This window comes from Oryzias latipes, chromosome 23 (genome assembly GCF_053564925.1).
Source record: "Oryzias latipes strain Hd-rR chromosome 23, Olatipes_Hd-rR_3.1".
Lineage (NCBI taxonomy): Eukaryota > Metazoa > Chordata > Actinopteri > Beloniformes > Adrianichthyidae > Oryzias > Oryzias latipes.
This window is the reverse complement of record NC_136259.1, coordinates 24,096,900-24,109,753: the sequence shown is the minus strand read 5'-3', so window position 1 is coordinate 24,109,753 and position 12,854 is coordinate 24,096,900. Positions and strand designations below refer to the sequence as shown.

Here is a 12,854-nt window from a genome sequence, read left to right as displayed (position 1 = left end):
TGGAGGAGCTCGGGGTGAAGCTCTGCGATTAAACCAGCAGCAGCAGCACCCGCCTCTTCTTACCCAGCTAATAACCGTGGTCCTTTCCTGCTTTTCACCCAGCCTCTAATGCTTGAATGAAGCAGCGCTTTCTGTCCTGCGGGTTTAACTGCTCGGAAAAAGAGCGTTTGAGCTCTCGAAGAGACGCTGTGCACGTAAGGACACGGACTGTCCCAGCTCTAGAACATCCATGGCATTTTAGAGGGATCCAAACTTTATGCAGAGACCCAGATTTGCTGAGGTGGGAATAACTGAGGGCCAACGGATGGGCCACCCTTCTCTGAACCCCACACAATGACAATAAATGCAAATTATTATGAAAATGCGATTGCAATTTTAGCACAAACCGCTGTGTTTTTGATCACAAGAACAAATTTGTTCTTGTTGTTTGGCTCTGAAGGCTCTGAAGGTTAACACAGGACTACAGTTTAAAAACGACTTATGACGTAGTTTAGCCAATCACAACCAAGAAATTGTGTTCCTTAGAATGTGCTGGGGCCGCATATTATTGATTTTAAGGCTGTAGCCTGCAGGCTGTCATAGAATTCCACGATTCCGCACATGATTTCGGTTTTCAGACGGTTGTTAGTGGTTTGAAAAGGACGCTGTCCACACCTCGCTACCAAAACCGAGTCCTTGATTGGTCAAAGCTCAACGGATTTGATTTTTAACGCCAGGTCAGGGGCTGTGTGTTTTGTACGCAGAGCTCGAAAACGGACTTGAAAACACGCGTAGCAGCCCATGAGGGGTGGCTGTGGTGCAGCGTCGGGGCGGTCAACCTCTGATCGCAACATTGCAGGTTCGATTCCCGCCTTGCCTGCCCATGTGTCGAAGTGTCCTTGGGCAAGACACTCAACCTCATCTTGCCTCGTGAAGGTTGGCGCCAGAGTTCGGCAGCAGAGCCGCCATCAGTGTGTGAATGTAAAGCTCTTTGGGCCTAGTTTACGCCATGTACCACGAAGCGAGAGTTTTGAAGGTGGTAGCCTTAGACGCCCATAAATGCTCATCATATTCATCGACTTTTCATTGAAAGCGGTCGCACATTTGAGTTTGGAGAACACAACTTGGTGGTAAAACCAAACCCAGACAGTTTTTTACAACTGTAAGAACAAAGCAATCATCTCAGGATGTGAACCGTATCGACACCATTCTGGATTATTTGCTTCCTTTACCTTTTCAGAATTGCAGATTAATAACATTTGATCTGAGTTTTGTATTTTATGGTCTGGGTGACATAGCAGCCTATAGAGCAAACGTTAAGTCTGGACCTTCTCTGGCTTCTATATCAGACATGAGTGGCTGCAGAGCTGCTTCATGGTGGATCAGAAACGTCTGCCGTCAGGTTTGCTGGGACTCCCTCACTTCATCTTATTGGGAAGCAGGAAGAAAATGTGAGATAACATTTGTTGCAGAAGCTCCGAACTGGAGCTGAGAGCTGACCCGGTCTTCTGGGGAGTAAAGGAGACCCGATCCCGGAGAGCGCATGCATTAATTCAGGCTAAAAAGGAAAAAACAAACTGCCTCCACAAGAACAGCGTGGGCGCTTCGCTTGACCTCATGACTTCGTAATGCATGAAAAGTGCAGCAAGTGCTAGTTATTTAATATCAGTCTTCCAATTACTGCCATCCTTTAGCATCCATACGTTTCTTCTTTGACCTCTTTGCTTCCTGTCGCTTCACATGTCGGGTTTCGAAAAAAGAGATTTTAGTTCATTTCTGAGAACTGCGCCCTGCTGACCTCTCTGGTAAACACTTTTCTGATAAAAACTGCATTTTTATCAGACAATTTGACCGTTTTTGCTAAAGTGGTCAAAGTTGAATCTGGTGGTTTTAAGTGAAATCTCAGAAAAACATCCATCCGAGTCAACTTTAGTCCCACTCCAATCATCTTTTGATCTACTTTCTAAACTTTCCCAATGGTCCTTTTAATTATGGTCACGCTGTTTCTTTTAAGATATAGTTTCTGCAGAGTGATAGTACTTCATTAGTCCTGCCCTCATTTCCCATCATCCATCTGTTCACATGTTCTCCCGCTAGCTTACAGCCCCTCACAACCCCAACATGACATAACCGGTGCAACAAAAATGGCGAGGAACTTTTGAGTTTTGAGCCAGATGTCAGCTGGGACGAGGAAAACATGGACCTACACGCGTGTCATCGTCTAGAATTGGATGCATTGGAATGGACTGCAGCACCCTTCTACTCTGCTATGAGCAGGGGCGGAGCTACAGGGGGACAAAGGGAGGCAGCTGCCCACCTAACAAAACGCTTTGCCCCGTCACTTTGCCCCTAATTTTTGAGTCAATATTAGTAAATTTATTGACAACAATTAAGAAATCATCAACAGAAGCTTCTTTAACCCTTGTGCCATCTTGTAGGGTCCAGATGACCCCACTAGACAGTGCTCTGAACCTTTTTTCTTCAATGATTTGTGATCTTCACTGGTGTCCATGGATTACATGAAATCTTTCCACCTTTATCCACCTTTGTCATGGTAGGAAGAACATGTCAATGGAAGGGTGGGGTCATCTGGACCCCCTAAGATAGCACAATAGGTATGCATCACCAATGTTCAAAGAAGCTCTAAATGTAAATTGTCTGCTCCCGATTCACCGTAAAGAAATGCAATTTTAAGCTTAATTGTCCTCCATGATAAGAAAAAAGCTACAAGAACATGTTAAAAGCAGCAAAAGCAGCATTTTCATCAGTGACTTTGGTAAACTGAGGTGCGTATAAACATTCATGGGGGGGGGGGGGTCATCTCCCCCCGTGCTTTTTATTCCTCTCACAGCATCTCCCCTCTCCTACACCCTCTGCCCTTCTTCCCCCCCTCCCGTCTGACGGGCAGGACAGCTTCTTCCCGTCTCTCTGATGTCCATCACACCACAACTGAACTCTCGCCGAGGAAACTTGAAAACGATTAAGAGAAGCACCGCAGCACTTTTGAGGCGCTCTGTGAACGACACGCAGACAGAAATCTGTGCTTTCTCATCGTTTTTTTTTTTAAATCTTTTTCCCCCTTCCCTGGGAGTGTGCAGACTCTTAAACAGGACGGACTGGAACACTGCAGGGGACGCTCCTGTGTGGAAATGTGTGTGAGGTCCACTCCTTTGCTCTTTGATCCTCATCTTGACAGCCCACCACCTGGGACGATTCGCCACATGCCGCATGGCTCCGGGGCCCCGGCTACGCCGAGGGAATCACAACACGCCGCAGCCAGCGCGGCCCTCAACGGCTGACCCTCCCCCTGCACGTTAGATGCCGTCAGAATCGCTAATGCTAACACCAAAAGCTAACCCTCCCATCCACAGATATGCAGGAAAATGCCTCTAGAATCCTAATGCACGGCGTGCGGCGAACCCTCGTGCACCGCTAGCGGAATTGCAAATTGTACACAGGGGGCTAAAGTTTGAACACAGGTGCAATTGGAATCATAATGGAATTATAATGTACACTGCTGAGGCAATGCTGAAGAGCTCCCAGCTGAACAGCATTCTCTGCTGGAAATGCAGGAAGTTTAAAGGTAATGTGTCTCACATGGCAAGCTTGAGAAGTGCTCCGACACAAGCTTTATGCAGCCACAGCTAGCTTTGCACGCGCAGTGCTCACTTTAGAGTCACATTGTTTTTGTAAAGGTTAGAGTGCAGGTTTGAATGTCTGCGGCTGAATTATTAAAAGGTTGTTGTTGTTTTTTTTGCTGGTATCAAATAAAAATGTAGTCGTTCTCTGAACACTTCGGATTTAAAATGGGATTTTTTTTATTTTTTATCGTAGAGACACAATAAATTCAGATGCTGACTGGAAAAATGGCTCAAGTCTTGTGGACATACCTTAAAATGTCACTTAGAATCCAATTTAAAACCAGACGTGTGAATAAATCTTGACCTCAGTCTGGCCCGAAGACTCTGGACTTTTCGTCAGGTCCCAAGACTTCAAATTTGACCGTTCTTTCATTAGCTGACAACAGAATCAGGAATTGACTCAAACTTGTGACTAAAAGCTTTGGTTTTTACCAAAATTCTGACTAAAGACCCAATGCAGTCGTCTTTTCTCTGTCAGAATCAGCTGATTATTGTTTATCGCCTAAATGGTCAAAGTGTTAAGGCGTTTCAAAGAGCATTCCTTATTTCTGTGTCGCCAACAACATCTTGGGTGTCAAATGGTTGAAGTCCCTCCAATCATCTTCTGATCAATGTCGTTTGTAGCCAAGATCTAAAAACCTGTTTCGTTTTCTAAGACAAAGCTTCTGCAGAGCGGAATAGTCGTGTAGGAACTCGGCCTTTGACACGCTCCATTCTTTTCTAAGTCGCTCTTGAAGTTACCGGCCGTGTTTATGAGGTCATGACAGCAGCCATGTCTTTGTACTCGCAGGTCTCTTTGTAGGTCAGTGAATTGTTCTTTTTTCTGCGTGGTCCTTAGACCTTGAGGATGGTTTCCCGTTGACTAACGCCGATGTTCTTTTAATGATCTACTTTTGGAAAAATGTATTAATACGAAAAAAGGCTGGAAAGAGTCTAAGAACCACTTAAAGGAAAAGTTTCTGTGTCCCCTCTATACCACATGAGCTAAATAGTATAATTTCTACCCAGTGATAGTCTGTCAGTCATGACTAATTTCATCTCTTATCTTCCCGCTTTCAACCAGTGGAAGCTGGCGAGAGTCTCTTGGTGGTAAATTGATACTGATGTTTGAAGCGACGGGCGGCGGGTTTGGCGAAGAGACACGCCGCGCCGTCTCTCACTCTGGGGTCATAGAAGAAAAACCACTCTGGCGAGTGTTATCCCTGCTAATGCGCCATCTGAATCGCTACACCAATCACGTCGCCGATGCTAGGCTAAGGGCCAACTGTTCAACAGCCCCGGCACCCCGAGGACACCGCAGGAATTCAGATCCATTACGCTCCCAGCCTCATCAAAGGGACTCTGGGATTCAGATGCTAAACCTGCTCCAGATGCTCGCTGTTGGGTTTCACTAAGATGCACTGCAGGGCAAGTGTCATAAGGACTGACGCCGGCGATACGGGCAACAAAACCGCCACCCGGCTGATTTGATTTGTGCCATCGGCACAATGGGGAGGACGACAAAGCAGATGTAAACAATAACGCTCTGTGCTCATCTCTGGACAAATAAACACAAACCAGAATTAGCAGATGGGTGAAACCGAAGGCAGCGCTTCCAAATAGACCGACCTGCAACAATTGGAGGGGAGACGATGAGGCCGGAGCGCCGCCTCACCTGTGGCTGCCGCGGACGAGGCTTTCAGCATGCTGTCTTTTAGCTCTCACTCCATGAGTGTGTGTGTGTGTGTGTGTGGGGGGGGGGGGGCTTTATCTTGTCATGTTTTTAATCTCCTAGTAGGCGTCAGACAGTTCTGTCAGTCCTCGTTCTAACCCTTAAAGCCAACATCCGCCGTGTCCACGACCTTCCCGTCTGGCCTACATCCTCCTGCTGGATTTGGCCCGGCTGGGTTTCAGCCCCCCTCTGCGGGGGGCGCCGCAGATCAAAGCACACACATCGCACTCCCACAGTCTTCAGCAGAGGCTGGAGGGTGGAGCACTTTTGTGCCTAAAGGAGCGTTTGGGTGGTATTTTTACGGTCCTGAGATGCCGGGACGCCACAACCAAATGTGGACTTAAAGACCCGCTCTGATGAAAACAGCGTTTTGGGGTTTTTGACGTGGTCTTGTGGCATTTTTCTGATGGTGGACGACATATATGAAGAAGATTGAGTGTTTATTTGGAGTCTTTGCTAATGGGAATGCTAACATGCTAGTTTTTTTTTTAAAGAAAACATTCTTTTTGATTGTTTCTTTGCATCCCAACTCAAATTAATGTTTCTTTTCTGTCTTTTTCCTGCTAATTATATCCTGAAGAAGTTTCTAAGAACTGGCTACTCAGCGTTTCTCAGTCACAGCCCTCAACTTTTTATTCTATTTTACGATTCTACAACATTTTTAAGGCAGACCGGGGAAATGAAGGCAGTCGAGCGCGGAGGGGGTCCTACATAAACGGGGTTAAGAAACGCCGAGTCGGCGCTTTCCTTCACATGAAGGTCTGTGGGCGGTTTATGTGTTCTCTCCGTATCCGGGACGTCATTTTGAAGATCCAGAAAAAAATGATTAATCAACGGCTTAAATCAAATCTGAGTCACAAACTGAAAATTATTTTTAAAAAGTTCCAGTTTAGATCTTCAATCTTTAGCGAGAAGATGCATCAATGAGGGTTTATTAGTCTTTAGTTATAAAAATGTAATTTTACTAAACAAAATTATTTTTTTAGGAGAAATGTACAAAAAAGAATCTTAGGAGGAATGGAGTTGCTCTGTAAGTGAGGAATTTAACAGCAGTTCTCATTTATGAAATGAATGCTGGGAAAAAAAGCAAACACCCGAACCCTCCGGGCCGTGCCGGTGTAGGTACCATAACCGTCGGCCTGGAACTTCCGTTCGGGGTCCTGGGACTAGTGCTGACGCCACATTATGTGATTGGCTGTCCGTTGGTCCGATGACGTGTCAGATGGTGATTGGTCTGGACTAATTAGGAAACCACCATAGAAGAAGAAACTATGAAGTCTGTTATAAACAAACAGCTCCGACCTAAAGCGAGACTGTCTTCTAAATGTGCCTTTATTATTCTTATGATTATTATTAAATGCATGTTCGCTTGTAGTTTTTTTAATCCGAGCGCCCAGTGCTTTATTATTGGCAGAACGGACCCAGAAGAACAACGTTTAGCTGTACTAACATTTTCAGCCACGGCTGAACTTAAAATGGAATAACAAACGGATTTTGGCAAAATCTCTTTATAAAGATTACAAATAATAATGTCAGACACGATTTATGAGAGAAAATAACTTTAGGTTACAAAAAGGAACGTGAAATGAAAACTTGTAGAGCTTGAGCAGATGTCCACGCTACGTAGTTTGTCCAAGTGGGGCTACCGTAGTGTGACGTTACCTCCAGGCCGAACGGTTATGGTACCTACACCGTGTCAAAAGTGGGATCCAGATGTGATCATTGAGGAAAATCCGGTTCAGTTCAGCCTGATGTTTAACTCTGCTGCTTTCATTTGTCAGGTTTTAACCTGAGCGCGTGTTTTTACCTGCAAGTCGGTAAATCAATAAGAGGAAGGAGTCTGAATAAGTGAGTGAGCGTGACTAATAGATACATGAGCGATGACTGAATAGGCTGCTTTTTCAAGGATTTATGAACAGATCTTTTTTTTTCTTGCTGATGCTGCTGGCTGCAGTCATAAAACACACTCAAATGTTCCCCTCGTCTTCACCGTTCGGTCCTTTGCGTTCATCCGGCGTGTCGGTGTCGACAGGTGACGCCTGATTGGAGAATAATGCTCATCCCTCCCCTTTCTGTTCTGCTCTCTCCCCAGGCTGCTGTTTTGTCACGTTTTACACAAGGAAAGCTGCCCTTGAAGCCCAGAATGCACTGCACAACATAAAGACCTTAACAGGGGTGAGTGCGCGTCCGCCGCTCTCCACGTTTCCCTTTTAACCACTCGCCCCCCAGCATCGGCCAGCCCGAGGCGGCCGCGCCTGCATTGTGCCGCTGCCAGCTCGTATTTGCATTTGCAGGCGGAGGTGAGCGACAGTGTGAGCAGGTGAGCAATGCGCTGTCAGAGGACGTTTGGGAGGGGGGCACGGAACTGATGGAAAATCCAGACGCTGCATGGAGGGATGACTTCAGGAGAATTTCCTTTAGTCTCATCAGAACACAAACGCCAGCGAATCCGACTCACCTGAAACCCAAAACATCGAATGGTCACGTTAGAAGACATTTAGGTTTGCTCAGATGACATCTTTTCTTTGGTATTTTATTTAAAATCGTGCTCAGAATTTTCTGATCAAAAGTACAAATAACTGACAAAAATAATAAAAAAAATAAATTTCATTTATTGCCAATGCAAGAAATACAAACAAAACGAAATAGCAGAAAAATGAGAAAATGTTGGTTAACCAAGAAAAAAGTTCATCTTTGTTACTTAATAAATAATCAGTACTAGGACTGCAAAAGTATAAATAACCTTTAAATAAATGAAAAGAACTGGATTATGGCAACTATGTAAATAAAACTGAAGTGAAATATCATAATTAGATTCTTGCCAATCCTGTTTAAGCAATGACTCTGTTTATATGACAATAACTTTAATTATGAGTGTGTATGTATTTATAAAGCATCTAAAGGATGTTAGTAAAGTATTCTGCAACACTTAACGTTAGAAAAAAACATTTGTAGTCTACATTAGTTAAATGTTAGTCAAATATTATGCAATGTGAGACAAGATCGTTAGGAAAGTATGACACAAGACTTTCTACTAGTAAAATAAATGAAGTAAAGTACTATGCAGTATGTAATGTTAGTAAAGAACAGTTAAAAAATACATTTACTTTAGTAAAGTATTATTCAACACTATGTAATAAAGTTTTCCATACTGATGTGCAACAGTTATGTAAGAACTGTGTTTCATAACTGTGTGTTATACTTCAATGTTCATACGCTTCTACAGTACATTCCATAGATTTTAGGTTAGGGTTAGAAAATCCCCTCCAATCAGGCCAAAAGGGGCGGAGCCTCTCTGGAGGAGAACATTCCAGTCTCACAGAAGAGGCAGCCTGTTTCTCCCTTCATTCCTCTCAGCCTCAGCGATTATGTCTGACAATAAAGGAGCGTGTTGACGCTCCATCCTCCGTTATTGTCCCCCCCCCTGCCGCCCTGGAGAGCGATAGAGGAAGTGAGGTGGAGCTCGCTCGCTCACTCGCTGACTCGCACTCGTAGCCCTGGGTGGATATTTACAGGCCCTCAGATCCCTCCTGCTCAGGTTATTGTCTGCTTCCCCGCTCCTCTGCTCGCCGCCTGCAGCTAACTGGAACCCTCTCAGCGGAGCACCTGCACCGTCTCACTGGTGTCAGTTGGACGAGCGGATGAGCCTCCTGGGCGTGGAGGGTGGATGTTGGGAATCCCTCGTGAGCTGTGCTCCTAAATCAGGAAGAAGCTTGTTGTTCTGCACAGAGTCGCCGTGTTAATTGCTGCTGGAAGAAGTCGCTTACATTGGGGCTGTCTCTGTCTGTGCCGGGAGAGTTGGTCGCCTGTCCCTTGATGGAGGTGCGGATGTTCACGAAAGACTGCAGCTCTTTCATGAAATCACTTTCTCCTACGCCATGACGTCCCGCCATCACGCCTTAGGCGGGGTTCTCCTCCAGCGGTCGGCGGCTTTCTGGTGTTTGGGTTCATTCTGAGGTTCGGAGTTCAGGGAATTCTGCTCAAGTTTGTGCAGAAAACCCAGAAAGTGATCTTTTTTCCAGAACCAGCTTGTCTGTAGAAATTCTGGTCATGACATTCTAGGATTCTGTTCGTCATTTTTTCTGCACTTTTTATGGATAAGTGCTTTCCAATGTGAAGTGAAATGCACCAAAAAATGTTAAACAAAACAAAATAAGTTAAAAGAAATTCTAAATAAATGCAGGACAATTTGTCATAAAATGAACTTAAAGCTTGACTGAAGAAAAAAAGGTTTTTAAGGAATCAGCAGAATCAGTGAAAACTGTCCAAACTAACCTCCTAAAACCTTAGAGTGAACATCATTCTGCTCAGAAATCAATCAATTCAACTTTTTTTTTTAAATAATTTTCCTCTTGTAAAATATTTCCTTCTTCTGGTCATTTTACATCTTATTTTTTCATAATTTTTTTTGCTTTTCTCGCTAAAATATTGACTTTTCTAAATGTTTGGAATCTTTTTTCTTGTAATTTTACCATTTTTTTCCCTCCATTTTTTTAGTCTGTTTTCGTTTTTGTATTCTGCCTTTTTTCTCATAATTTCTCATCATTCTGACATTTCTCACTTTTTTTTCTTGTAACATTTTCACCTTTTTACTAAAGTGTCACAACTCCCTTTTCTCATTTTTTTTTAATTTTATTATAATTTTCCCACTTCCTTGTAATTTTTAATTTCTTTTTTCTCCATAATTTAACAACTTTATTTCTAATAAATTTGACTATTTTCCTAGAAATGTGACTTTTTCTCATATTTTTCTTATAATTTCACACTTTTATCTTCATATATGTCTTTATGTGTATTGATGGCCCTAATACTAACCCTAACATCCTGAATGGGCATCAAAGGACGGAGAATCTGTGAATTCTGAGGTTCTACTGCGAAGAGGAACCCAGAAAAACAACAGTGTTGGTTTTCCAGAACCAGATTCCCTGAAGAACAGAATCCTTCTACGTTTCTTCCAAACCAACCACACATTCGCTTCACTGCGTGTAAAATGAACAGATTTCAGTTTTCTGAGGGTCATGGAAGGCAGCAGGAGGTGCATCATGGGAGAGCGTCTTGTAAAAAGACGTCTCAGCAGCTCCTAAAGGTGCTGGGAGGAATGCCGTTAAGCTCCTTCACCTCCTCGTCTTTGATTTATTCAGAGCAAACATTAGCCGGCTTTTACTCCAACATGATTCTCCGGCTTTTTCTACAGCCGCTGTCAGTGCCAAAGATCAGAAGGGGCATTTGCAACAGGAGGAAAAAGTGTTTTCAATACTCCTTTACACTTGTCTGTGAGAGCACAACAAGCTGATGGTTTGGAGGGAAAGACGTGGAAGATGGAGGAGAAGATTCTCACCGATTTGAGCTGCTGAGGAAACTTCTCCATGAAGAATGGCCCGCATGTTTGCATTTAGTCATGTTTCTTGATTTGTGAAGGGATATTTATGGCACCACGTGGCAAACAAAAGTTTCTAAGTTGCAAATGAAACAGTTAAATATTTAAATATTTGCTTTCAAAAAAATATTTTTGCCTTTTTAACAGAAATGTTTTTGTGTGTCATCTCGCTTTTTCCTATCTTTGATTTTGCTGACATACGTTTCAGTTTAGCGTGACAAAGCTGCCATCAAACAGCTGCTGATTGGTCCAGATTCCAACCAATCAGGTGTCTCTGTCTCTTGTTGACGGTGCTCGGTCCGAGGAAAACCCAGAAAGAGCAGCAAAGCAGCCAAAATCAAATCAATCAATCAATGTATTCATGTTACTGCAGTGACCAACGTGTCTAAAAAGTCTGCAGCAGAAAAAAATTATTACGATTAAGAATTTTATCTGAACTTTTGTTTTATTTTCATCAATAAATGTTAAAATATAAAGAGAAAATAGTATTTTTTTTAATGAGAATTTTCTTTTTTTTTTACTTTGGACAAAACCACACAAGTTCTTTAACTCTGTGAAGATTAAAGGTTCAAAATGCTTTTTCTGCTAAATACATTGAGTCTGCTTTGGTGAGCCATCATTCTTTTGCTTATTATTACTGCTAATATATTCCAAAACACTTGTGCAGCATAGAACAATATGTGCTTTAAACAGATCTTCAAGAAAATCCAAGTTTTTACCAATATTTTGCTCTGCAGGATTCACAGATCATCACACAGGTCTGTTGATTTAATGTCAGCAGGTCAACTTTACAGATTCAGGAGATCCTCAGCCATAAATTCACAAATCTGTCTAAAATAAAAATGAATCAATGCTTAAAAAAAATAAACAGAAGTATGAATTATTTTTAAAAAGATGAAAAATGAAATTTTCTTTGTCAGAGAGACAAAACCGAAGGTCAAAAGAGTTTGTTCAGCTCCTGACACCATGTTCGATGAATGTGGTGATATGATTGGTTGGAATCTGGACCAATCAGCAGCTGTTTGATGGCAGCTTTGTCACGCTAAACTGAAACGTATGTCAGCAAAATCAAAGATAGGAAAAAAGCGAGATGAGTCACAAAAAACATTTGTGTTGCAAACGCAAATATTTAACCTTTTCATTTGCGTCTTAAAAACGTTTGTCTGCAACGTGGTGCCATAAATATCACTTCATATTGATGCATTTCTGCATAAACTGGTTAGAATATGACATTTCTTAAAATTTTTATTAACGTTAGCAGTTAAAAACCATAAAAACACGGGGGGGGGGGGGGGGTAAGAAATGATCCAAAAGCACTAAAGAGCTCAGAGGGAGGATCATATCTTACTCCCATTACATGGAGATACTTGAGTATTTCCTCGGATGCGGCAGATGTAGGAAACTGTAGGACCGCAGGATGTCTTTCCACTTCATCCGGAGCGGTCCGCTGGCTCCTGCAGGGTCAGATAAGGAGAACAGAAGTGAAGCTTCCTGCTTTTGGAGTCCAGACGCCGCTCACTTTGAGCCACTCTGACATCACATTTGGTTCACGTGCAAAATTCTTCATGCAGCAAAATGAAGAAAGAAAGAAAAAAAAACAGAAATCCTGAAGGACATGGAGGGGAAACGGTGGTGAAGAGGGTGAAAGGAAAGGACGTAGAAACTGATAGACGCAGAAAGCAGCAAATCAAACATTTACAGCTAAATTATAGAGGTTTTGTGAAAATAGGATCAAGAAATTTGAAGATTTTTTTCAGTGCTTCATTTAAAAAACTTTGCTTTTAGCAGAACAATCTTTATGAACCTTGAAATAAAATCAATTAAAGTCAGAAACAAAAAGCAGATTTTTGATAGAAAAGCCTCAGAACATTAAAAAAGACGATGCTGTACGGGCCCAGCCTGTACGTAATTAAAGCTCGGCGGCATTCATCACGCCGGCGCTGAACTGCACTGACAGCCTTATATCCGATTGTCCCGTATTGACTGACAGACGTGGCTTTGAATGAAATATGCAGACGTCTGAGGAGGAGCCAAGACGGCGTTGTGCTTGAAAAAACACGGAATCGATAGCAGCATAATGAGGGACAATGTTGTGCCGCCTTTGTTTACGGTTTTATTTGCACCTCAAACCAGGATGGGGCTTAAT

The 12,854-nt window shown here is 42.9% G+C and overlaps 1 protein-coding gene across 42 annotated transcripts in view; it reads left to right on the top strand.

The window, feature by feature from the left end:
- Positions 1 to 12,854, top strand: part of celf2 (cugbp, Elav-like family member 2) — a 274,640-nt gene that overhangs the window by 192,275 nt on the left and 69,511 nt on the right. For all 42 annotated transcript variants that reach the window (XM_078942000.1, XM_078941996.1, XM_023952426.2 and 39 more), the window contains one exon: positions 7,424 to 7,506. In XM_078942000.1, coding sequence (XP_078798126.1) covers positions 7,424 to 7,506 — 83 coding nt within the window. The remainder of the gene's footprint in view (positions 1 to 7,423; positions 7,507 to 12,854) is intronic.